Here is a 27,109-nt window from a genome sequence, read left to right as displayed (position 1 = left end):
ACCATTGCATTGAAAATACAATGTCCATTGCTTTATTTTAATACACCAAAGAAAAGTGCAGGGTCTTTGCCCAACCATGGAAGGCTGGGTCCCAGGAGCAGCATGGAGCCTTACAGGATCCCAGAGACAATCAGAGGCAGCAGGGAGACTAGTCGAGCAGGAACTTGTTTATTGCTCCACAGCAAGCATCTTTTTTTGTTATTGCTGTACTTTGTTTTTTTTCTCCAAGACAGGGTTTCTCTGTGTAGCTTTGGAGCCTGTCCTGGCACTTGCTCTGTGGACCAGGCTGGCTTCAAACACATAGAGATCTGCCTTCTTTTGCCTCCCAAGCACTGGGATTAAAGGCGTGCACCACCAATGCCTGGCGAGCAACCATCTTTTAAAGCAAAACAACCACAGAGCAGGGAAACAGTCAGCCTATGGTTTTAACGGTCAGCCTATCATGCACCTATGTGCCCTAGGCTTTACCTAGTGAACATGAGCAGTTCATGCAGTGGTCTCATCTGGTTCAATCTTGGCAACCAATCACCCTTTTTGTAAACATCTCAGGACTTGTCCATCTGACTTCCTCATGGTGCCTACTTTAACTGGCTCATGTGCCCTTCAAAAAGTATTGTGCTAGGCAAAATAATTCAACTATTGATTTTTAGTAAAGACAGGGATTTGCTACATGTTGACCGCTGTATAGGCCACCCTATTGTTAATGTATTCATAACACCTTAAACCATGAACAGGAAAAAAATTTCTTCAGGAAAGAAACAAGGAGGTTATGGGGAAAATTAAGCAGTCTAAATTTCAATGAAAACAACTAAGTGATTAATAGTATTTACAGGTGGAATTATAAATGGATTAAAATCCACATTTCATGTTTCTTATTATTAATGGACAGTGATCCCTAAGTAGAGTCCTATAACTTTAGATAATAGTGTAGACTTGCATTGTACAGGTCATAAAACTGGAGAAATGACAGTATTCAATGACCTCTAGAGTACTGGCAGAACCTAGTTCTAAATATTATTGTCTATCACATATGAAAAAAATATCATTTAACTTGATTATTACTCACATATACCAAAATGATTAAATTCAAGTGAAATATGATTTAATAAATTTGATTTTCCTGATTTGCCAGTTGTAGGTATTACGTTTTATAGTGACTATCTGCAACAACTTGTAAATTAATGTTAAACAAATTAAAGTTAGCATTGACATCAAAATATTTGATTGAATGTTTAAATCACTCCAAAAAAATCACTCCTGACAGCAAGATTTTATGATAACACAAACATGTTAGTTTTATTATGTAACTGTGTGTTGTGGGAATTCATTCCCTTTGTGAGATCTGAACAGTCTCTAGCCCTTCTTTAGAAAGAAGTCAAAGCAGTTGCACTGGGAAGTCTTACCCAGCATAGATAAATAGCTCCATATGTAATCCATTCAGGGAACCTCCTCAAGCCTTCTACGTGCCCTCAATACCACCCCAGACCAAATAGCCATACACAATCAAAGCAGGATTACATACCAAGGGCGGTGAGGTAAGGAGCTAGTGGCCTAGATATCAGTTAATGTTTGAATGAAGCTTCCCTTGCCCCTTCCTTTCTGAAGGAATGCCAACAATGCACAGGTCCAATCTTGCTGTTCTCTTGCATTCAAGTAAGTCTGATCTCATAAGGGTAGTGGGCACTTTGCTAGGAAGAACACTTTCTACGGTGTTATAAAAATATCTGCAGTCATGTAATCCATGAAGAGGGTAGGCTTAGTTTGCACAGTTGTGGAGAATAAAGAGTCTGAGATAAAGCAGTCATCAGATTCCACTTCTGATGACAGTTGTCCTCTTACAAGATGGCTTTTGTCCTTCAATAGCAGAAGACATAACAGAGGTCTAGCCATTCCAAACCTTGTGACATGGTTCTAATTCACATCTATGAGAGCAGAGCCCTGACAGTGCACCTTCTGGAAATCCCTACCTGCTAATAATACTCAATGTTCAAATCATAGTGCATGAAGAAGCTCAAATTCTTATATGAAAGTTCAATGTACAGACACACAATTAAATAACCCTTCAATTTTTCTTTCTATTAGAATCTGTATACATCAGTTCCCAAGTACTAATGTCTGTCCTTGAGTTGTCACCATTTAAAATTGTGCTAAGTGCTTAACAGAACTGCAATACTTACCAATGACATGTTTCTAAGAATGCCCCGTTTTCCTTTCTAGTTCACATTGAAAGCATTATTAATTTGTAGGGCAGGGGCATGACTTTATTTACCTATGGTAAACCAATAAGTGTAACAGTTAAGATTAATTTTGTGTGTTCTACATCTGAAGCAGTGTTCTGGTATTTCTTTCTGATACTATACTTTGTGTTTTCACTCTGCTTTTATTGATTATCCTTACTTCACCTCATTTCAATAGTAAAAGACATAAAGGATATAATAATATTAGGGCAAGAACACATCACATTAATTCATAGCTATTTCCTCTTCATATCACAATTCAGTTATATGGAATTGTTTTATTCCAATTTGAATTGTGCACAACAGTCTTTCCAAACAATACTTCCTTCATAACCACCAAAACTATCTTTAACATGTGAAGCAAATATGGCATAAGTCAACAATAATGCTGCATTTCCTTCAAGAGACAAAATGCTTTAGAATGATCAGTCAGTGGGAATGAGTAGCACACTGGCTGTTGAATCACTAGCAGAGTCATTGGTAAGGAGAGTTGATGAAGCAGTAGACTGTAGACTCGAGTATGATCAAGATGGACATGACAGAAGTTCATTATTTGTAGGAGGAATAATTAACAATTACTGTTAGGAAAGTAATTAATTCCCTTAAAATGTGTGTTGATTTATCTTTTTCTCAATTTTATGGTGAAAATAAAATAAAATATTGAATTATATTTCAATTAATTTTACTTCAAAAGTTTGATAATTTAATTTTTCCTCTTATCTATAATTAGGTACACAGAGTCCCCAAAAATGTAAATTAGGGGATGAGGTACACAGAGTCCCCAAAAATATAAATTAGGTGATGGATCCAATTTTTAGGCATAATAGTAGTGGGTTTTTTGAGCCAATATTCCAATTCAATCTGTAAAAGGCCCTGTCCAGAAAAAGACTTTTGCAGATGTTTTTATTAATATACTCTCCATTAAAAATCTTCATGAAAGCATGAAATAACCTAAAGAAATAAGAGAAATAAATTTGAAGTCTATAGCCAGTTGTATGAGGTCGTAAATTTGGAACCTATTTTGTAATGCACAGACTCATTTGTTTCCTATACAACTCTGTTGTATCTTATTGCATGTTTTTAGTTGAGCTCATTTTATTTTATTTTATTTTTTTGGTCAAGACAGGGTTTCTCTGTGGGTTTATTTTTTGAAGCTGATTTAAAACTTATTTTTCATTTTACATTTCAACTTCTCTTAACCCCTCCCCTTCTTCTAGCTCTGGAAGAAAAATTTTCTTGATAAGGATTTTAAGATAGAATTTAGGTTAAACATGACTATTTGGAATTCTATAAACTACTTTACAAGGCAAATGATTATATAAGAGATGACCTTTTTATTATTCTGCAATTTAAATGCCAATATGCATATTCTTTAAAAAACATAGGCTACAACAGAATAGATTCATATTTAAGGAGCATGACACTAATCAATCAATAACAGAAAACTAGTAAATATAATTTAATCACAGTGACCTTCAAATACTAGAAAAGGTGGATTTAAAAAGAATGCGAGACATAGAACTGGTGGTTGACTTCAGGCACGTGTTTACCTTCACCAACACTTTATGCTACTGCAAACAGAGGAGTTGATAAGCCAATCAGGATTAACCATACAAGGTGATACTTTACCTGCAGAAAATGATGAGCATAATTTGCATTTTCCTTTCTCGTAGCTCTCTGAAATGTATTAACCAATTCATCCAAATCATACATAAGTCCATACTTCAAAACGAATTGCAATTTTAGGGCATAAGATCTGTTTCTTGTTTGTTTTCTGAATGGTGTCTTATGTTATCTCTGTTTTCCAGCTGTCCCAATTGTTTCTGAAAGTCATTTTGGTCACAGATTAAATGAATCATTTTATATTCAAACAGTATGGCTACTGTATAAAACCTATGTGTATAAAACCCATGTTGAATAAGGATTCTGGATTAGAGTTTGGTCCTCTTTGATGGCCATCACAGTTTCTGGTCTGTTTGTTTTGTAACTGAAGCCCATGGGATAATGGGCATGAGCAGAGGGCTATTGTCTTTGACCCGTGACCTAGGTAGTCATCTATTCTACCAGATCCTCAGAACCTTGTGTCCCTGGCTCTGTCTGGGTTCCCCATTTCCTTTTCTTCTGTGAGGTCAGTACAAGAACAGGCTTCTGTGTTATGTTTGTTAGTGGTCCTTACCACACTAGTTCCCATTTTCCTTGTGAACATGGGTACAAATGTGGAATGTCAAGATTATTAATCAAGGTTTATGACAAAGCAAGGTGACGCCTTTCTCCTAGACTTCAACACTGTAGAGTCCCCTATATATATGTGATGGCTGTTAAGTTGGTATGTTTGTAGGACACCTCGTAGTGGGAACTGTTGTATATATGACTCCTTTGCTGGCTCTTGGGACTCTTATCTTCTTATTGGGTTCTTTATATGAAGGCTTTGCCTTGTCTTACCATATCTTTTTTTCTCCTGTTTGTCTGTCATCCCTTGAAGGCCTGCTGTTTCTTAAGAGGAAAGGGGGGGGGGAGGAGTGATGGATTGGATCTGTGGTAGAGGGGAGGGGTTTGGGGGAACTAGGAGTAGTTGCAGGGAGGAACATCTGTGGTCTGGATGTAATGCATGAGAGAAAAATCTATTTTCAATAAAAAATGAAATAAAACAAAAGCTTTGGATTTTCAAGCCCTATTCCATAACACCCCTAGCACATTCATTATGCAACAGGGACTGCAAATTCTTTTTTTTTTAATTTTTTTTTAATTTAAATTAGAAACAAGCTTGCTTCACATGTCAATCCCAGGTCCTCTCTCATGTACCAGTTCCTTCTCTTCTGAGAGTTTCAGTGTGGCTGGATTTATGTTGAGGTCTTTGATCCATTTGGACTTAAGTTTTATGCATGGTGATAAACATGGATCTATCTGCAATTTTCTACATGCCAGCATCCAGTTATACCAGCACCATTTGTTGAAGATGCTTTCTTTTTTCCATTTTATAATTTTAGTTTCTTTGTCAAAAATCAGGTGTTCATAGATGTGTGGGTTAGTAGATCAATTCCATTGATCTATCTGTCTATTTTTGTGCCAATGCCAAGCTGTTTTCAGCACTATAGCTCTATAATAGAACTTGAAGTCAGGGATGGTGATGCCTCTGGACGTTCCTTTGTCAAACGGGTTGTTTTGGCTATCTTGGGTCTTCTGTTTTTTCATACAAAGTTGAGAATTGTTCTTTTAAGGTCTGTGAAGAATTGTGCCCAAAGCAATTTACAGATTCAGTGCAATCCCCATCAAAATCCCAGCACAGTTCTTCACAGACCTTGAAGGAACAATTCTCAACTTTATATGGGACTGCAAATTCTTCAGGGCACTCTTTCAGCCTCAGTTGATAATAAGCTGTTTGATATTTGAAATGTGGCCACAAAGAATACAGGTGTCTTTAAAATCTGATTTCATTTTACAAAATTTAAAAAGTTAATTTCATGTACCCATGTGAATATATGTGGGGATGCACAAATGTCATAGCGCTGTACCCTAGGAGCAACTTGGAGGAATCAGCTCTACTCTTCCAACATGTTGGTTCTGACAATAAGTTTGGGTCCTCAGGCTTGATGGCAAGGATTTCATCTGCTGGGTCACCCTGCCTGTCCTGCACATCGGCTTTTAAATGTTGCTTCTCCATGGTCACACTGCAAATGGTAAAAGTTCTTATTGAAGCTGTTTCCTGTAACAGAATGCCATCTTAGTCAAGACTTTTTGAGGAGTAGGTGACAGTTTCTATACAACACGCACATCATCTGTAATCAAGACCTGCCAATGTGTTATTTAAATATGCTTATTTTTCATGGTTAAAAATGAGCATGGTATCCCTATTACCTACATGTATGTTAGGCATATCTTACGCTCACTACTTAATGTTCTATATGGGTCATGTTAACCCTCTGCCCTTCTCATTTGGTATTGACAGTTATCAGCTGTGGAGACCCAGGTATCCCAGCCAATGGACTGAGATACGGAGATGATTTTGTGGTCGGGCAAAATGTTTCTTACATGTGCCAGCCGGGCTATACTATGGAGTTAAATGGCTCCAGAGTCAGGATGTGTACAACTAACGGCACGTGGAGTGGAGTTATGCCAACATGTAGAGGTATGAAAATACTGTTAGCATTGCAAAGTAATAAGCATTACACATTTTTCTGTTTATAAGAAAAGTTTATATATTTGAGTATATACTTACTATGTTCCTTTTTTGATACCAAAATGTGGGGTATTTTATTTTGAAGCCCTAGTGTAACATGCAGACATTTTAAAATAATATTTTTATGAAACTGATTTTTGAGTTTGAGTAGTGACTGTGAGTTATAACACAGCAGGAAAACAAGATACAACACTGGTATATGCTTACCACTGATACTTATACCAGTGGGTGGATATCTGTAAAAGAATGTAACTTTAATCTGCTGAGAGATGTAAGGCCATCTTTTTGTACAGAGATAAAATGAAATCATAATTTAGTAAAGCTAATGCAGCTAATGGTATTTTAACATTTATGTTAAAGGAAACTTTAATCAGGCCCGATGATGGTGTTTTGATAGCTTTATTTTTTATAGCTGATGTTTCTTACTCATGTATTCTTTATGCATCTAGGAGGTGATCACTTAGTATATACATAACATATTTTCACAAATATAATGATTCCAATGTCTTTCTTTTTTTGTTTTACATTTTCTGAATAAAATCTCAGATAGTTTTATTTTATTGCCTGAATACTTAATCTATATGCAGTTATCCACAGTGATCCATACATAAGTATTTATGCTTCAAAAGATATTTTGTATAATCACTTGTATGTATCACAAAATTTAAATGTTAGTAAACTCAAAAATTTGTTTCTCCCTATTGTTAGTCACCTTAAAAGAACATTCTCATTTCCATTCTTAGAAATGTGTCACCTTTCTTTTCCTCTCAAATCTGACACTTTTCCAGCATGACTCTTCTCCTGGGATAACGCAACACAAGTTGATCGAACTTAAAATTTACAATTAGTTATACATCTACAAATTTGATGATAGGCTTTAAAATACAAATACAAAAATGTTTTCAGGATGTACACTGAATAAAGTATTCAGACACACAGTTTGTCTGTATTTGAAAAAAAAAACAATGCCTTAAAACACTTTTAAATCTCCCAGTTTCCATGGTGAATCGAAATCTAGCCAAGGCACCCAGATCATCAGCCTCACATGGCGCTTGGGAAAACATTTTTTTTTATAGAAAACACATTATTGTCATCCCTTGTAGTATACCTGATAGACGCTCACCCTCTCTGTCTTCCCTTCAATATTAGGAAGCTTGCTATTTTGTAAAAAGAACTGGCAGCCATTGGGCTGCCAATAGCACTCATCCTCCTCCAGGGTTTCATTTTAGGGACCTTTTCAGAAGACGAATAGGAGGATAAAACATGCCACACTGCATTGTCCTCCAAAAGGTTAAATAGCACATATGCAGCTCTTAATGATAATTATTTATTTATTTCACGCTGAGGGCACTTCAACAGCTGTGTCTAATTACTTCTAATGTAATTGCAGCTGTTACCTGCTCGACTCCTCCCCAGATCTCTAATGGAAGGCTGGAAGGAACAAATTTCGACTGGGGCTTTAGCATTAGCTACTTCTGTTCTGCAGGATATGAACTGTCCTTTCCTGCCGTTCTGACCTGTGTAGGCAATGGTACCTGGAGTGGTGAGGTCCCGCAGTGCTTACGTAAGTAGTGGCATTTTTAATGATATCCATAAGGTTTTCACATAACCTTTGCTGCCTAGACCTTTCAAGTTTGCTAGACTATCAAATACACAATTAAGATTTCAATGTAAAAAGTCAGTTTTCATTAACATAGCTACTTTTCTTTTATTCTAATCATTATATTACTTCCAGTTTGGTTCAAAATATTTGAACCAAAGTGGTTCATTTTAATAAACTTTAAAAAATTCCTTTAAGGTAGATTCCATCTTATGAACCATTACTAACCAATGAGATTGAGAATCTAATTACATTTATTGTTCTATTCTGCTAGACATAGTCTTAGTACAGCATTCAAAGGAGTCCCATCAAGGTAATATTTCTAGACTTCCTCAGTGTTGCTAAAAGATGCATTAGCCCCTGATACTCTTTTTACAGTCAGGATAATCTTGGAAAACGCCAGTGTGTTAACATAGTTGACTTCTACACAGAGAGAGTCAAAGAGTCTTATAAAGACCAGTTTATCCCTTTTGATGTGAATGAAAATTTCTATTTAAGAATTTGTTAGCCTGAGAAGGTGCCACTTGGTCTTTGAGCTCTTGTCTACTAGCATTGAACAAGTCTCTAGAATTGATCCCCAGGAGATAGAGAGAGATAGAGAGAGAGAAAGAAGCAGAGGGAAGGGGGGGGGAAGAGTGGAGAGGAGAGGGAATGAGAGGAAAGGAGGGGAGAGAGAAAGGGAGGGGAGACAGGGAGAGATACTTTGATTTGGTGATTTTTTTATCAAAACAAGGAGAAGGAGGAAGAAGAAATTCTTATATACTCATATTTAATTATTAACTATACAAATAGAACAGGGCTAACTTTGCCCTAATTGTTTTCTATGTGTCTTTCCTGCTTCACATCGAAGAACACTTGAGAGAGTGCATTCGGCCGAAACATTTTCACACATGACACCGAAGCTCAGAAAGGGAAACAAGAGTGTTAGAACTGTGGGTGATTCTGCCACTGTTTCAGACACAGCTAGTTTCTATATAGCTTGAGATCACGCCATCACGATCAGGCAACGTTACCACGTTGTTTGAAATGGCTGTCCATTTCCCACCACTCACAGAGACGTAAATATCCTTCCTTTGAACTATCTTCCTCATAGTACTAATAGTCTTTCCATATGCCACCTTGGCTGCTTTACTTACGATTTGTGACAATTACTTGTTTGCTTTCTTCAAAAATTGATTAAAGTATCTGCAGGGGAGTATTCTCCAGTATTTCTACAGATACATCCATATGTTTCAAAAATCTAGAATAGTATTTGTCTTAGGGGAATCCAGTCAAAATACTTTTATTTACTAAGTAATTCCTTAGTATCCTAAAATCCTGTAAAGTTTTCCTCTTCACTGGTTACTATAGAAAATTAAAATTTCTCAGTGTTACTAAACTTTAATTTCTTACATAGGAGTGCTCGTCAACTTGATTACATTTTTCTTATTAAATTATCTGAAGTGGGCAAACCTATTTTAACCTGGATCTTTGGTGATGGAAAGATCCACCTCTAATCTGGGCCACACCTGCTGGTGGCAGTCTCTGTAAAAGACTGAGGAAGGAATCTTGTCCTCTCTTGACTGCTTGCTCTCACTCGACGTTCTAGCCTACTTCTTTGGCATTCTGATGAATACTAAAGGCCAGCTTAGATATGTAGCTTTGCACTGAACAGCTACTGGATTATTACATCTTACCTTGATAAGCATCTATGCCTCTGCTGGTTTGACCACAGTCTGTAAGCCATTTTAGTAAATACCTCCTAAATGGCTGTCCAATTAAAAACATATACATACAAGTAACATTGAAGAGACTCACAAGATTACATATATATGTTTTTATGCATTTTGTGTTAGTTATCCTTGATTTTCAACTTGACTACATCTGTATTAAATGAAAACCGAAGTGGCTGGGTACACTTACCTGTGTGGGACTTTTTCTTAAGTCACTGGAAGTGAATAAGCAGATGCCATGTACAGATGCTTGTGTTTTTGTGTGTGTGTGCAACTGTATGTATTTGTGTATGATTGTGCATATGCAAATGTGCATGTATGTGTATTCATCTATACAGTTATGTCTGTGTGGGTATATATGCAGGCATATATGAAAAGCAGTACAGGCTTTAAATTGATTAATTATTACAGTTAATGGAGCTACCTATGAACCACATGTAGACTAGATTATAGCTTTGTCACATTCAACTAAAGATTTATTGTTTGATTCTGATGAATTTCTTTCAACAAAAATTCAAAGTATCTGGCATATACTCCATAGCCTACTAGACATAGCGCAACTAATTATCTAAATAGTCTGTTTTTAAACATTATAATTTATATATAAGCTAGAAAAAATTGTAAATTTTCACTGGGATAGATTATCATGGATGTCAGGTTTGTGTACTATTTCAGTTAATTTTCATGGCTTTTAAAGGTTATATACTCTACCGTGTCTATCACTTTTTTGGTAAGCATCTCCATTTTAACTTCTAGCAAAATTTTGTGGCGATCCTGGTGTACCTTCCCAAGGAAAGCGAGAAGGCAAAAGCTTTATATACCAGTCTGAGGTTTCATTCGGTTGCAACCCCCCTTACATACTGGTGGGATCCAGTACAAGGTTATGTCAAGCTGATGGCACATGGAGTGGCTCGTCACCTCACTGCATAGGTAACACATATAAAGGGTGGTGAAGCTCTGTTATTGAAAAATGATCGGTGGGAGGCGTGCTTAATGGGTGTCTTACTATGTAAAACTATATGTGGCTAAATGTGGGAGGGAAAGCATAGAACCTTTTAGACAGGACTGAGAGTGAATGTAAGTGGCACATTTCGTTACCTTTATCATTGTAAACCACCAGAAGTGGCACTGAAATATTTTCGCCATACCTAAGTGAAATGAAAAAGAAAAGCCATTCGGAGTAGCAGTGTTAAAGAGTAACATTGTTAGAAAAAAAATCTTTTACACAAAGAACATTCATATAAAAGGGAACTTGCTCCAAAACATAGATTGTTGAATGACTGACTGTACATATATCTGTTACCCTAACACTTGATGCCTCACTAACTAGCTTCCATGGAAATAGTCGACTCGTAGATGTTCAGCCCTAACATTCCCAAGATGAATGACCTACAAGTATCCATACAGTTCAAGTTATCAATTCTGTTTCCATGAACAGCTTTTGCTTCTTCAGAAGACTATTACCTTACCTTACATCTCAAGCAAATCATTCAAACACCTGGATTTATTGAATAGCCAGTACTTTTTCTTTTTTAAGATTTCATCTACAGAGTTGCTTGGGTATCAAGTACTTTTTTTTTTCTGAAGAAAAGTTTCAAAGTTCAAGAACCACATAATGCATATAAATGAAGTCAACTCGATTTCTTTCTTTCAGAGATTTATTTTTAATTATGTATGTGTGTGGGTGTCTCTATTCATGTGAGAGCAGAGTTAGCAGAGGTCACAGTTGTCACATATTCCAGAAGCTGGAGTTATGGGCTGTTGGGAGAGGCTGGAGATATTTATGGTAAGAACTGAATCAGGCATTTTTGGAAGCCAGTATGTGCTCTTAGACACTGATCTATCTCTCCAGCCTCATCCTGATTTCTTTTTCTTATACTTCAAGGTTAGCAAGCTTCTGCTCATTTGGAGGTACTATAGTATCACATTCATTATTATTATTATCAAGGGCACATTTGCTAAATCTGTGATTATTTAACATTGATTTCTGTTACAGAAACACACCTGTTACAACATTTGGGTTTTTTTTGTAAAGTATTTATTTTAGTTCCTCAAGAGTTTTATAATTGTATATTAAACAATATCCTATTGGTATGATAAAACACAATGACCAAAGCAACTTCTAGAAGAAAAGGTCTACTTCTTGGGTGCTGGAGCTTACAGGTCAGCAAACAGCAGGCATGGTTGTAAATGGGTTTTTCTTTGGGCTACCAGCTCACAAAATAATGACACAGAGACTTATTATTTATGAAAGCTTGGCTTTCAGTTAGGCTTGTGCTTAACTAGTTCTTATAAATTAAATAAATCAAACCATATTTTTAATGTATGTTCTTTTACATGCCTTGGTGACCTTTACTCTGTGCTGGCCATCTTCCTTCTGCCTCTGGCTGGCAACCCCACTTTCTTCCTCTCTGACCTTCTCTGCCCCCAGAAGTCACACCTGAGCTCATTCCTCCTGGCTAGCTAATGACCATTCAGTTCTTTTTTTTTTTTTTTTTTTTTTACGAGACAGGGTTTCTCTGTATTGTTTCGGAGGCTGTCGGTCCAGCCCAGCCTCGAACTCACAGAGATCCGCCTGCCTCTGTCCTTCAGTTCTTTATTAAACAAATAACTTTATTAAATCAAAGTGGCATTCCATCACACAGTGTAAAGGCATATTCCCCAACGCACACGGTATCTAGATCAGAAGTTCAGGTGTTGACTCACAAGCTTGAAGCAGAGCAAGTGAACAAGCAGTGAGTTGAATACTTAAATTCTCAAAGAAACCCACCCAGGCTACACCTCCTGCCTCAAGGCTATACCTCCTAAATCTCCCCCAGCATAACCCCTAACTGAGGAGCAAGTGTTCAAAGGAGTAAGATTATGGAAGGCGTTGCCATTCAAACTACCACGGTTTGTTATTTTGGTTATATTCACCTTCTCAACGATTCCTAGTTTCACACCCCTCCCCCACCCACACAACTTTGTCTTTTCGTGTGACTCTGTGACCAATTTGTACTGCCCAAATTTTCTGGGAAGTATGAACCCAGTGGAGTCTGGCTGATGCTCAAGGGGATACCTTCTAGAGAAAATGATTTCTCCCCCTCTAAGCAGCTAGTGATTGCTATATCGTGACATTGCTAAGGTTGGGGCTGTGTTCCCAGCTTCCATCTCCATGGTGGGATTTTGTTTGACTGGGACTTACACAAGCTTCATGCATGTGGTTTCCACTATTGTTAGTTCATGAAGAAGTGTTATTGTTCCAATTCTTTACTTTAGAGCCCACTAGGACGTCCTGTGAAAATCCAGGAGTACCAAGGCATGGATCTCAAAACAATACATTTGGATTTCAAGTAAGTACTATTTGATTATTACTTTTCTGTATAGTATAGTATGGAATATACTTCATTTTTATATCTTCATGTATATATTGCAAAGTATTCTTATTCAAAAGCCCTACTATATGTCCTTGTCCCCAATCTCTCCCTCTTGCTGCTTCCCTTCCTTTATACAAATAATTTTGCCTTATGATTTCATAACATGTATGGCTTTCTGTCATATGAACATTATTTATTTCTATACCCCACATATGAAAGAGAACATGTATTGTTTGTCAGAGTTGGACTTTGTTTCACATAATGTTCTCTGATTTTATCCACTTTCCATCACATATCATAATTTTGTTCTTCTCTGAAGCTGAATGAGCTAATGAATAGCTGATTCTCATTGCAAAAAATACAAATGGCCAATCAATGTGGAAAACAGTCTTCAGCATTCTTATACTACAGGGGAAATTACAACTGCTTTAAGGATGTATTTTACGCTATTCAGATTAGGTATCATCAAAGAAACAAAATGCTATCGAGAATTCTTAAGTACCCATGCTTTTCTTCTGTCTTTTGTCTGGTTTCTTTTTTTTTTTTTTGCTTCATTGAGATTTGATTTTACTATAGATTCTAGATCAGCCTCAAGTTCATGTTTCTTTTGTCTCAACAGTCCATGTATAAGATTGAAAGCATCTACCTTGCTGGATTCCACTGGGGACTTTCAGTAATTATACCCATTTTTACATGGAAGTTGTCCAAAAGTTGGTCACATTTGATTCATGAGCTTATATTGTTGAGATAAATAGAAAATAATGTCAAACTCATGTTTGTGTTCACATACACATGAGTGAAGAAATTCTTTAAGAAAGGAGGGGTGGTTAGTGAAAATAAAAATATGCTTTCAGAAAACATACAAACTGAACTTGAGAAAGAGACAAATGGGAAACTGATGGCAGCCCTAATTAGAAAGTCCTTAGGCAGCATTTATGAAGTGAGTAGTTATAGTACGGGAGCAAGGGTATTCAATCAGAAGATGTGAGAGCCTAAAGAAGAACTATCCAAAGAGTAGTCCAATCATGCAAGCATATGCTTAAAGCAGTAATCAATGCTTCCTGAAAAGGAGGTCTAAGATACTTTATTGAATATAGAAATCACTTATTGGGAAGCACCCTATGGTCCCCGCTGCGGCTGGGGCCAGGATCCAACAGGGAGATTTAATTTCTCTTTCCCTTTTATCTCTCACCTGTCTCATGTATCCCTGTCCATGCCTGTTTGGGTATGTGAGCTTTCCCCTACATATGCTTATTCCGTATGTCTATCATTGACGTGCTAAACTGCTGACAAGCAATCTGTACCCAACCCATGATTCTAAAATACATACTTGAGTTGTCCTATGAGAACACGTCAGCATGCCCACTCGCATGAGGTTTACACTTTTATCCCTTTTCCAATTTAGATTTTATGCAGAGAGTTAGGAAGTTTTACAAGGGTCAAAGGGAAACCAAAACAATGCTGATTCCAAAAGGGAATGGACAATTTCCACATTACCCAATTGCTTTCTGTTGCAGGGTTTTCTAAATTGTCCTATTCGGTGGAAAATTCAGTGTGAGCCTGCAAAATGTCCATTTCTAAGGGAAGAGCTCATCTACAGTGTCGTATTTTTGTTGCTAAAAATAGTTTCCACTTATCTACTTTTCAGGCACAGTGTGAACATTGATTTCAGAGTGTTTTTCAATTCTTCTGGTTTGCTTCAGCATGTTCCAGATAATACCAAACTGCAAAAGCACCTTTCTGCCTTTGCTACATAGGTATTTCAGAGAGCCTTGGCCTCATACCACTACAAAAGGCTGTTATAAATTGATCTAATTGTAGATAAACAGGGAACTAGTTACACAGCATTACTTCTCAACAACAAGACAAAGAAACTAAAACAGTATTTGACTTGTTTTAAGCATATCAGGATTTGGTGACAGTATTCTAGCTGAGCGTGCATGTATGCGTGCGTGCATGCGTGCGTGTGTGTGTGTGTGTGTGTGTGTGTGCGCGCGCGTGCGTGTGTGTTGGTTAAAGAATGCACAACCTTTGCAGACATGAAATTTTAATAGATTTACCCAGGGCACAGCTGTGCAAAGTAGAGGACAGATTTAAGTGTTGGTCCTCTGCTTCAACCATCTGGGTCCTGGGGATAAAACTCAATTCACCAGGCTTCATAGCCAGCCTTACAGGACATTGATATTAGTAACTGTTTTTGAAATCCACCTGATTTTTATTAGTTTGTTTTTCAAAAATCACTAGAGATCCTGAAAAGGGAATACTTGGATTCAGACTAGTAATACAATAAAAGGAACAGGATCATTAATATGGAATTTCTGCATTTTTACACTTATACTCATTGAAAAATATTATCCCAAATTTAGCATGACCTTGAAATATAAATATATTCTATTTTATTATATTCTACCTAGATAAATGTGAGTTTCAAATTATATTAGTATTGTGCCAGTTTCTTTATAATGAAAATATACTGAGAATGTTAAAGGCATGAATTTTCTTACTAGCATACGATCGACATGCATGGTTAGAAGCATCCACGTACTAAACATGTTTGCTAAGTCTACATAGAACCATTACTATACAAAATTCTGCAAGTTTAAGGATAGGTATTTTGGAAGACACCACATAAATATTGTTTTTTATGTTAAACTTATATTTTTGAGTTGCAAAGCATATCTTGCTTGCAAATCAAAAGAGAATCAATCTACACATGGGTATTTTAAATCATGTACCAGGATATGCAAGTTCCCAAGAGAAAATGAGTGGCCTCGAGTCTAGAATCTAGGCATTGAATAACAGTATAGTTTTTTTTCTTCTACTCTATGTCTATGTCTTAATTTCCATTTTTTCTAGGTGGGGTACATTTCTGAGAGTGTGTCATCTTTGTTTATTTCACAGTCTTCTGCAGAAAGTGTCTGTCTTAGTGAAAGGAATACTGCTCAGTGGTAGGATATTTGTCTCACATGTATAAGGCCCTGGGTTCTGTCCCAAACACTGGGAATAAAAAAGGAGGAAAAGAAAACAACAACAACAACAAACCCAAACAAAACAACAAAAGCAAAACGAAACTCCCAGATTCCCAGAGTTACCTGCAGTCTTTCAATTCATCCTCATTTGACAGGTATCTCATTGTGATGAGGTAAAATTGTAACGATAGGAGGACAGCTATAGACAAAATGATAGACAAAAATCAAGAACCGCTGAAGTGTTAAAGCCATTTTTCATTTTTGAATTACACTATTTTGTACATGTAAGGGGATGAAGTAGATTTGGGGACATAGATATTATTAACATGTAGCATATACCATCTGTTGATACAGATGTTTAAATAGTCTTCTGGAAATGACAGTGTCCAACATAATTTTTTGCTACCCAAAAATATTATAAATGTGATTGCTCTCCATTTGAAATAGTCAATTGTGGACAGTGGCCAGGAGGCTGGGAAAGAGAGCTGTCAGAGTGATTGATTAAACATCTAGATCAATTATGGATTATGAACCAGGGACACATTCTTCATTAACTCCTGTATAACTCTGTAGGTAGATTTTGGACAAGGGAAGATACATTATTTGGAGTCAGTATTTGTTTCATAAAGTAATTACAGCCTTTGAATGTTTTCAGTTTGACTCTTTAGCTGTTAAATCTCAAGATAGTCTATCAAATCATGATGGTAACGTTCACTTGGTAACTGAAATTGATATGTTCGGACATCAGTTTGGGTAAATATATTTAGAGGTATCTTAGTACCTGAAATGATAAGTTATAAAACACATGCGTATATGTGTTTCAATGAAAATATCTGTATTATGCATTTCTCAGAGCTAGAATTTCAGGACTAATGCTGATAACAAAAGCACACAGGTGAAAGCAGCAATAATTTCTCAACCACTGACTGCAGAGGGTCAAGTGTTGTGCATGGTAGAGATGTGGAGTCGATGAGAAAAAACAAGGGTCTCTGTTCTTCTTTTTACTCTTCTGTCTGTCGCTTGTTCTACTCGATTCATTTTCTGTCTGTCCTTCTACCCTGCTGTTTCCCTTCTTTCTCTTTCCTGATGACTCCCTTCTTCACTACCTCCTGGTGTCTTCCTTCTACTTTTACCTCTACATCTTTCCTGGTGTTTTCCTTCCGACTTCTTTCCTTTTTCCCTTACAGCTTACACACCCCAGCAGAATCATGCAAGCAATATAAAAATTACAGTGTGGTAATATTCTATTTCTAAGTGAATGATTACAATGAGAAAAAGTAAAAAACAACGTATTCTCCATATCTCTTACATAAGAAAGCATTTTATAATGTATTACAGGTGAAAAACCAATTATCCCCAAGAACCTATATAATTTTATGTCAAAGCAAGTACTTGTTGAATAACAGTACAAGCAAGCAAGGTATTTTTCTTGGCCAGTTCTTCTACTCGCAGGCTGCGTTTTCAGCTACAAAGAAAGGCTCAATCACTTTATTCCTTATCTCAAAAAGTAATCTTCTAATACAACAAACTTAAGAGAATCACAAATCTAAAATTTGATATATGAAAAACAGTCCATCAGCTCTACTTTAAATCCTCAGGGTGCATACCCATTCATCAACAGTTTATTTATACACACACACACACACACACACACCAGGAAGCTGAGGGCAGAAATGGGCACAAAGAATTAATCATCACCTTTGATCAACAAGCCATCCTAGCAAGAAAGGGAGTCAGCCAGCAGTAGCGAGGCTGCCATTGTTTTGTTCCCTGATTTTAATGAATCCCTCACTCGACTATTAAAAGTCTGCCTTTCTAAACTCTAAATTGTTCCCAAAGATTTTCTACCTCAAAGCCATTAGCCAAAACACCTTAACCTAACCTCAAGCCATATTTAAAGCCTTTTTTAAAGCTATGATGCACATTGAAACTCATGAACACATCTCCCAATATTACATTTGAAAATACTTGAGCAATCCCAGCTTCTGTGACACAACTGTTTTCCTTAATTTTTAACCAAAGCCACAGCCTATGTGGCTCCTTAAGAGAAACTCTTAAGTCCTAGCTGCATGACATTTCTGTCTTCTGCAGCCCAGGTTTTATCAGGGGTGAGGGCAACACTATATTCCACCTTTACCTATATTCATTTTACCACTTAACTAACCTCTATCATAATCCCTTACTACATTTTTAAAAAAAAACCTTAGTCATCAAAGTTCTATTTATTCCATTAAATCATCTCTCCAGTTAAACAGTATCACTTAAGAGGAAATCATCTTCATAAATACTACAAAGATAAAAATGCACGGTGGAATGGGATATTTTTATGAAATAATCACAGTAATTAAAGGCAGTGGAGATCCCCCTCCCCCGCAGTCATTCACAGCATACCAGATACCACAGAGAAATGGCAGCAGCAAACATGTAAAGGGATAGCAGTAACTAGAGATATTCTGGAGGCACAGCCCTCTGGTCTTGTGATGGTCTTGGAGGTTCACCCATCAGTGCCTTGACGTCTTATAAATCTTCTGAATTCAATTGTCACCTGCTGCTCCTCTGACATGTCCTCCAGCAACTAAGTTCTCTCAGGGTCCTTTTAGGGACTCTAAAGAGGCCAACCCTACATACAACTGGTTTAGTTATCCACTCTTAATCATTTGATATAGCTTGTTAATTTTTCCTTGTAATATATTAGGAGTTGATGACTTGTTTCCTAGCTTCCCTGCTTCAAACAAATGTAGTGTTTGTTCCGCTTAAATCGAAAATGATAATGGCAGCCTCATAACTAGAGTTAAGACTCTATTACTCATCCCCCTGTCTTTTGAGACTCTTCAGAACTGATTTTCCAGTCTGTTCTATCGTGGCCTGTTGTATAATCTTCCCTTCCCATTGCTCCTATCTTTCTGAACCATCCAGAGCAAGCAGTAAGATGTATTCTCCACCCCCTCAAAACAAAAGTGCTAGCTTCTGCAGGTTCTTCGTCATGTTTGTTTGAAAGAAATGTTATATTGTCTAGGCTGGCCCTGAACTCCTAATGTGGTTAAGGATGGTCTTCGGTTCTCCTCAACTTTCTTAGTTCTAAGATTACAGACAGTCATTTGTTCTGCAGAGCTTGCCATTGTGCTGGAGACCCAACTGAGTGTTTCACACATGCTCAACAAGCGCTTCAGAAACAAAGTAGCATCCTTCGCCTGTTCTCTTCTTTTCTACGTTTATGATCATTATCAATCTTAGGGCTTTAGAAGCCACATGAAGAGTTTGTTATATGAGTCTCCATGGGATATCCTGATTAGACAGAGTCTTGTCTAATCAGGAATTATACTATTAAGTATTTAGCTGTGGGTGTTAATGGTCTGGAAACAGCCCATTGCTAATATTTACACAAATTTTGCATCCTTTACACATTATACAAATTCCTGTGCTTCCAATCTATTTTATTTTTATGATAGCTACAGCCTTCAACAACTGCATATGCTATGATGTCACCCTGTATTTTGTCATAATCAGTCTTCATTTGTCTGTTATTTTGTCTTTGTTATTTGTATCATTGTCATTTTTCACATCTCATGATTCTTATGATAGATTTTGTATGAATTTAAAAAATTTTCATGAGAAAAATGTGAGACATTTATGCATATGTGGTGTACTCTCGTATTTTGTGATGCTGTAGACCAAACATCTAATTATTTTTAATCTTCACTTCCTCCACCAATTTACTTTTAAATAAAATTTTATTGTATTTTTTCAATTTAGTCATACAGATTTCTTCAGTTTTTTTTTCTAGTTCACTGATTTTTCCATTTAGTGAAATCATGTTATGACTTTTATTTCATTCACTCTAGGTAGGAAGTGTTGTACAGTTCCACTGCAAAAAGGGCCACTTGCTTCAAGGATCTACAACACGTACCTGCCTTCCTGACCTCACATGGAGTGGAATTCAACCCGAGTGCCTACGTAAGGGTCATACACTTACAAGACATGTGTCATGGATCAGAATGCTATACACTTTTTGTCAAATGATACAAAGAGATTTGTTTCCATATAAAAGACATATAAAATCAATTTAGATTAGTGTAAAACAGATTTCATTTATATAATTTTATGATTATATCAAAACCCCATGATCATTGGAAGGCAGCGTTTCCAAATAAGCCAGAAGACAGGAGGTACAATTTTGTTTCTTTGGCAAAGCTCCTATAGTGATGTGAGTTTGACCATCTGGCATTTTAAGTGATGGTTACTTTCTCAGTTCATGGGTCTGCACTATAAATTGGAGTATTCTGAACTACATGATGTTATACACTAGTTAATCATAATGATTATTAACCGTGTGTGAAAAGGTTTTCTGAGACTATAAGGTAAAAAAAAATCATGCAAAAACCGAACTTTCCAGATCGCTTAAACAATTTTAAAACCAGTAAGTGATCTTTTTAAATTCACAGTTGTGAATAAATTTGAGCTAGCCAGACACTTGTCTTTTATTTTCCCCAGTAACCTCTTTTTCCCACCACATTTAATTCTTACCAAGAATAACAATAACAAAGCACATGGAAATACCCACACTCATCAGAAATGTGCCTCAATTATGAAATTTTCTTAATGCAAACATCCTTTGTAGATTTTCTCGATCCTTGTCAGGACCATACAATAAATAAGGGATTGCCCTTGAATAGACTGCATATGCAGACCTTGCATCATGACTTCATTGGTTGAATTAGATCTTATTATGGCAAAATTCCTCACAAGAACGTTCCGTAGAAACATGTACTTTAGGACGATTAGGGATATTTTAACTGGGTATTTCAAAATAAGCTGACATTCTCTGGTGAACCACATTTATTATTTGATCACTTAAGTACAGTCTACTGTCCTTGGTCATTGCTTTGGAATAACAAAATGTGAGTGTAGTATGCAAAGCTTGAGAATACACAGAGGTGGACATTGTGACAAAAGTCTATAATACCAGTTATTCAGAAGGCTTTGGCATGAAACTCACATGTCCATGTCCAGCTGTGGTAACTCAAGGAAACCTAGTATCAAAATAATTAAATTAAAAGTGAAGTGGTGCTATAGCCCAACAATAGAGTGTACACTATACATGGGGGCCCTCGGTTCTATATATATCTCTTAAAGTAAAGTCATTCAAAAGAGACCGCTACATGAAGATTCAACTTCCTCTTCTTTAATGTCAATATTTGAATTATAAGTGTAAGCCATTTATCCCCATGTTTAGCATGTAACATACAATGTTAATTATTATTCATAGCTTTTTGAATATCTGTGAAGAAACAAGTGGAAGAATGTTGTTTTATCTAATGAATTTGTCTACAGAGAACATATTTAGGCTGATTTTACATGAATTACGTTGTATATGTGTATATACCTATACATTTGTATAGATACATAAATATGTACATGAAATTCTTTGTAGCATTTCTGGTTGAGAAATGAATGGTCTTTATCAGACACCAAGCAGAACTAATGTTTGAGTTAATGTGGCTTGAAAAATACAGAAACAAAAAACGTAAGTAAGATGAATGAAGTGATACTTCTAGCATATGGACCAAAACATGGCCATAGAATTCCATATGCTAAAAATATTAAAATTTATTTCTGCATAGTATAGCATTAGTATCTGAATGATAAAATGAACCTACAGCTACATTTACCTTCAAGCAATGAGTTTTTATTTAAAAAATATATAGTAAAACTCACAAATGTCTATTTCCAGAAAATAAATATATATATATAATATAAGCTTGTGAATTTTTAAAACTTTTACTCCAGGATTCTGCTTTAAGATTCATTTGCTGCTTTTTATTTCAAAATACCAGGTTATAAAAGCAATACAGTGTATATTCACTTTGACATATTTTTATTGGTTCATTAGGATGACTTCTGAAATACAAAGTTATACAATAAAATTAGAGTAAGGATAATTTTTTAATTTGACTTTTGCATCAAAATTTTAGAGGTGAATCTCAGAAAATTAGTATTATTCTCTGCTGTTCACGCAGCTCACAGCTGTAAACAGCCTGAGAGTCCTGCTCACGCAAACGTAGTAGGAATGGATCTTCCCTCCCATGGGTACACACTCATCTATACCTGCCAGCCCGGCTTCTTCTTAGCAGGGGGAACGGAACATAGAGTGTGCAGATCCGATAACACCTGGACTGGAAAAGTTCCTGTCTGTGAAGGTAATTTCTATATTTATTTACTTATTCATTTTTTGCAAAGGCTTTCACGTATTAGGCTATTTAGGTCTTTTTGGAAGAAGAATTATTTGTTGTCCAAGTCCAACACTGGAAGTTATGTGGGCATTTTTTTCTTCCAGAAAAATGGACATACTTAGGCATTTCTTTGATAATGTTTCAATGCTAACTTGATTCTTTTCGTCTTCATTCCTTCTTCCCAATGTCTCTATAAAATTTGTTTAATGTAGTCATTTTCTAGGTTTGGTAAACAAGTCACCTAAATATGATAGAAATTTACCCTTTAGTAGGTATTAAGTACAAAAGTCAAGGGGACTTGGTATATTCTATCATCTCCAGAGACATAGCCTCTCCCTACCCATTTTCTCTCCTGGCGATCATTGGCATTCCTTTACTGATAGTCTCCGAGTGGCATCTGCCTCCATCTTCATAGGTGGTACCTTTCTTTGCACGTTCATCTCATTTTCTTATGAGGAAACTTGTAACACAGAGGACTTAGTATAAATTTAGAATTAACTGATGACACAAGTTAATTATATCTACAGTCAATTCACTATTAAAGTTTATTCTAATGTAGCATGGGCTTTCTAAAGTATATTATTTGATCCAGGGTGGTAGGGAACATGGTTTTCAGCCACTGATGTCATAGCATTCTCTCAGAATACATATAGTCTTTCTCAGAGTTTGGCTTTGAAGTGACAACTTGGCACTTTAATTTTTATAAAATTGAACTGAGCCAGTGTAGTGTGAGAATTTTAGTAGGTCTAGGTAAAGCGTCTACACCTGTTGCTGCTTCATCAGGAAAATTACTACTGGGTTCTAATGCACTGAATTTACCAGAGGAACACACAAACCCTTTCCAAAAGGCACAGTGAAGGAGATTTTCTGTAGTTCTTGATTAGGTCAGTAAAAAATTCCTCCGTACGTCTGTTAAGCTTTCTTCTCAGACCTTCTTGTATTTGATCTCTTGCCACAGGCACAAATTTTCATCACAGTTTTGAAGTGTTTTCATTCCTTTCTTTGCCAGAATGTGTTTTTCCCTTCTTAAAATACCCACCACAGAGGAAATTCTAATAAAAAAACATATACTTGTAGTATTTGCTTCTATTCTGCTGTACAAATGTGATCTTACCCAAATGGCATTTATTCTTTTTGTTTTAAAATTTTTATTGAAAATCGATTACCTTGTCTGATGCAATATATACCAACCAAAGCTTCTCTCCCCTTCCCCAGAAACACTGCTTCTCAATATCCTCTTCATAAGAAAGAGCAGACCTCCAAGAGACAGCAGCCAGGGAAAAACAAAATACAGTAAAACAAGGCAGAAACCCTTATAGCAAGGCTGGACAAGGAAACCCAATGGGAGGAAAAGAGTCCCAAGAGCAGGGAAAAGAGTCAGAGATACACTCGCTCCCTCTGTTAGGAGCTCATCAAAAACACTAAGCTACCAGTCATAATACATATGCAAAAGAACTGAGGTAGACCCATGCAGGTATCATGTCTGTCGCTGCAGTCTCTCAGAGGTCATGTATGCCCTGGTTGATCTCAAATGGCATTTCATATCAGTAAACGCAATCCTTGAACATTGTTGAAAGTGTTAGCATAAATATTGTTAAATTCTATATCTTAAAAACATGATGGCTCTCCAATTCTGTTTCCTTTACAAAAGTCTTTCCACTTGGGATTTTCTAGAGGCCTCAGGATTCCATTGTTGTCTCCATTCATCTTTTTCAGTCTGTCTTTTATAATCCCATTCATGGCAATCATTTCTGAATGAGCTTTCCTATCATCATTCTGCTTCTTTTAGCCTCAGAATTACACATTCAAGTCTGTATGTGACATGTCTATTTAACTCCCTCAAAGGCATTTCCGTTTACAAGGGAGAGCAATTCATTTAATTGTTTAAATTAGTACCTTTTAAAAATATTCCCTGTGATACTCCCATCATATATTTAAATACATTACAAACTTCATAAACATAGATGTTTTCCTATTGAAAGCCTTCCACATTTTCAAAGCTTTCTTAGCAATCCATTTTGTTGCTGTTTTTGTTGTACAGTCACTAATTTGATAGTAGTTTTCAGTTTACCCTAGTGGAACTGCTACTCCAACCTCTTCTCTTCAGTTTTTAGTCCTTTCAAATACTGCTTCTCATTAAATGTCCTTAAGAACATGGCCATGGTCCTTGGGAAAACCATGTGGCTAATAGCTCCTATACTTTCTCTTCCTCTCCAGCCTCACATGTGATCTTATTGGCATGAGCCATTCTTTGACAAAATCAAAGCATTACCTTTTCCTTTCAATTTCTGGTGCACAGTGCATTATTTTAGAAAATTTTGATTTTTAGGTGTGAACCCAGCACAACCATTTTTTTTCCTTTTTGTCAACAAGAGCCAACACCTCTAATCAAAGATACAGTTCCCTGTGAGGATTAAATAGCAGTCCTTTTCCCAAAGGATTATGAAAGAAGTAATCACTAAAGCTGTTAATCAGAAAGTGTTTTGATTGAGGTGGAATGAGCAGAGAGTTTTGAAGGAAATTATGTAATATTGATAGTGTATCACACTGTGTGTAATATATTAACCTTTGTAAATGCTGTTTTGTTGCCATAGCTGGCTCCAAAATATTGGTGAAAGACCCTCGACCTGCATTAGGAACACCTAGTCCAAAGCTAAGTGGTAAGTAATTTGTTGTTTTAGAAGTCATGGTATCTCAAATGACCTACAATTTTCCCATTAATGATATATTTTGTGTGATAAAATTTATGCTTTACTATATGAGATATGATCATGTATGTTCACTAACAAATAATACTTGGATTTCTAGATTTAAAAATTATTATAAAATTATATCCCAATTTTAATGAATGTGATAAAAACTGGCTTAATAATCATGTACCAAGATAATGTTAAAATTCTTTCTAAAGACATAGCAGGCCCACATTGATCTACTGATGAGATCTGCCAAATTTTAGAGGAACATGCCAGGGAATTTGAGTCAAAAATAATCTAACATGATACTCATTGTACGGGCCATATATAATTAGAAATACAGATGGACATTATATAAGGAGGGAAATTTGGGCCCATTTGACTTGGGGTTATTCATGGAAAATTGTATTTGGAATATCACCAAATCAAACTTAACATTGTGGTAAAACATCACAGAACATATTCAAGTCATATTTATCAATGGACTTAAGATAATTCTCTTTTACACTACCTTTTAAAACTAATGAATCATATTGAGAAATTAAAGTGCAAAACTTATGACCATTGAAGTAAATCAACACCAATTCATCATTTAATATATTCTCAGCATATCAGAGAGAGAAGAACTTCAAATACTAAAATCTACAAAAAGAATGTAGAACAATCATTGTAAAACTAAGACACATTAAGCTGCATTATTTTCGTAGCACAATTGAACACAGTGATTGTGTCAAAGATGAAAAATTGGCAGTGGTATCGTCAGAATCATGGTCATATATTTAACAACGTGATGAAGCCTGGATACAAAAGTTTAACTATATACATGTTTTTAACAAGAGCTGATGGGCAAGGCCAACATATTTTCTTTACCCACTGGCTGACGATCAAACATGTAGGGTATTTCCATTTCCTAGTTATTGTGATCAGAGCAGCAAAGAATATATCTGAGGTATGATATTGAGCTATGCAGACATAGTTCATGAATTAGTACAGCTGGGTCATACGGTATTTGTTGTTAGCTCTTTGAGAATCCTCCACAATGACTACCATAGTGGCTACATGGGTTAACAACCCCCCCACCACCAACAACAATGAATTAGGGTTTCTTTTCCCTCACATCCCCTCTAAGAGCTGTTGTCACTTCTTCCAGTCTTTGACAGGGAAGTATATGAACTGGTTGTTCAGTGCAGTGCCAGACACTCAGCCCTGAGCCCACACAGGAGTAATGTTCTAGGACTTAACTGCTTATATTTAGAAATATATGTGAATATATACTTACATGCATGCAATGAAAATCAGTTAAAAAAAAGAGGCCATGTGATGGTGAATGAAGAAAGACACGATTAAATTACAACCCCCAAATACACAACAACAAAAATAGCGGCCGTTAGATCCTCTCTTCAATCTTTCATTGATGTTTGTTTGTCTTAGTTGGATGACGGTTCTTACACATTTGCTAAGACCTCGCAAGTGCTAAATTATTTTTAATCTCAAGAAAGACAGTTGAAGGAAGTGCTCTCACCTCCTTGAGCTAGTGTAAGGGACAAACCACTGTGAGCCTCTTGCTCCTCAGTTGTTTTACATGGACAAGGAAGGAGAAGGATCTGGGAAGCATGTTGGAGTCAACGGCAGAGTCTCACCGTGCATTCCATTCTGTTCTATGATGGTCGGAAGCTTGGAGTCTGCAACTAGTGAAGTATTTAAAATATTTGTCTTGACTATTTGTCAAATATGGTTTCTACCCCACCAATTACTCTTCTTAATATAACTGGTGTTGCTGGTATGGCTACATACATCTTTCTATTACTATTATCTCCAAAAAAATGAGTGTTTTGCTTTCACATATTTTAATTAACAGTCTTAATTTATCTAAATTTCATGAAATGAGATCATTAAGTAATAGTTGATTTTTAGTAAAGGTGTGAATAGTCAAGAATTATCACAATTGAGACGAGAAGTAAACAATGAAAAACAGCAATTACTAATAGTCAGTCGCTTACCAGATACAGCCTTTAGGACATCTTCCTATTTTTCTCCTCTAAATATTTTCAAATAAGAACCTCTTATATTATGCAAATGACTTTCTAAGGCAGGGAATTTTGTTTATTCTTCCTTCATACAATTTGTAGGTGTAC

The 27,109-nt window shown here is 36.3% G+C and overlaps 1 protein-coding gene across 5 annotated transcripts in view; it reads left to right on the top strand.

Annotated features, from left to right (window-relative positions):
- The window catches only part of Csmd3 (CUB and Sushi multiple domains 3), a 1,035,998-nt gene that overhangs the window by 995,191 nt on the left and 13,698 nt on the right, over positions 1-27,109 (top strand). For all 5 annotated transcript variants that reach the window (XM_040730388.1, XM_040730387.1, XM_040730386.1 and 2 more), the window contains 7 exons: positions 6,184-6,363; positions 7,805-7,978; positions 10,483-10,656; positions 12,985-13,058; positions 19,894-20,005; positions 22,069-22,248; positions 24,876-24,941. In XM_040730388.1, coding sequence (XP_040586322.1) covers positions 6,184-6,363; positions 7,805-7,978; positions 10,483-10,656; positions 12,985-13,058; positions 19,894-20,005; positions 22,069-22,248; positions 24,876-24,941 — 960 coding nt within the window. The remainder of the gene's footprint in view (positions 1-6,183; positions 6,364-7,804; positions 7,979-10,482; positions 10,657-12,984; positions 13,059-19,893; positions 20,006-22,068; positions 22,249-24,875; positions 24,942-27,109) is intronic.

This window comes from Mesocricetus auratus, unplaced genomic scaffold, assembly GCF_017639785.1.
Source record: "Mesocricetus auratus isolate SY011 unplaced genomic scaffold, BCM_Maur_2.0 Super-Scaffold_100023, whole genome shotgun sequence".
NCBI classification, from domain to species: Eukaryota; Metazoa; Chordata; class Mammalia; order Rodentia; family Cricetidae; genus Mesocricetus; species Mesocricetus auratus.
This window is presented reverse-complemented; position numbering and strand designations above follow the sequence as displayed.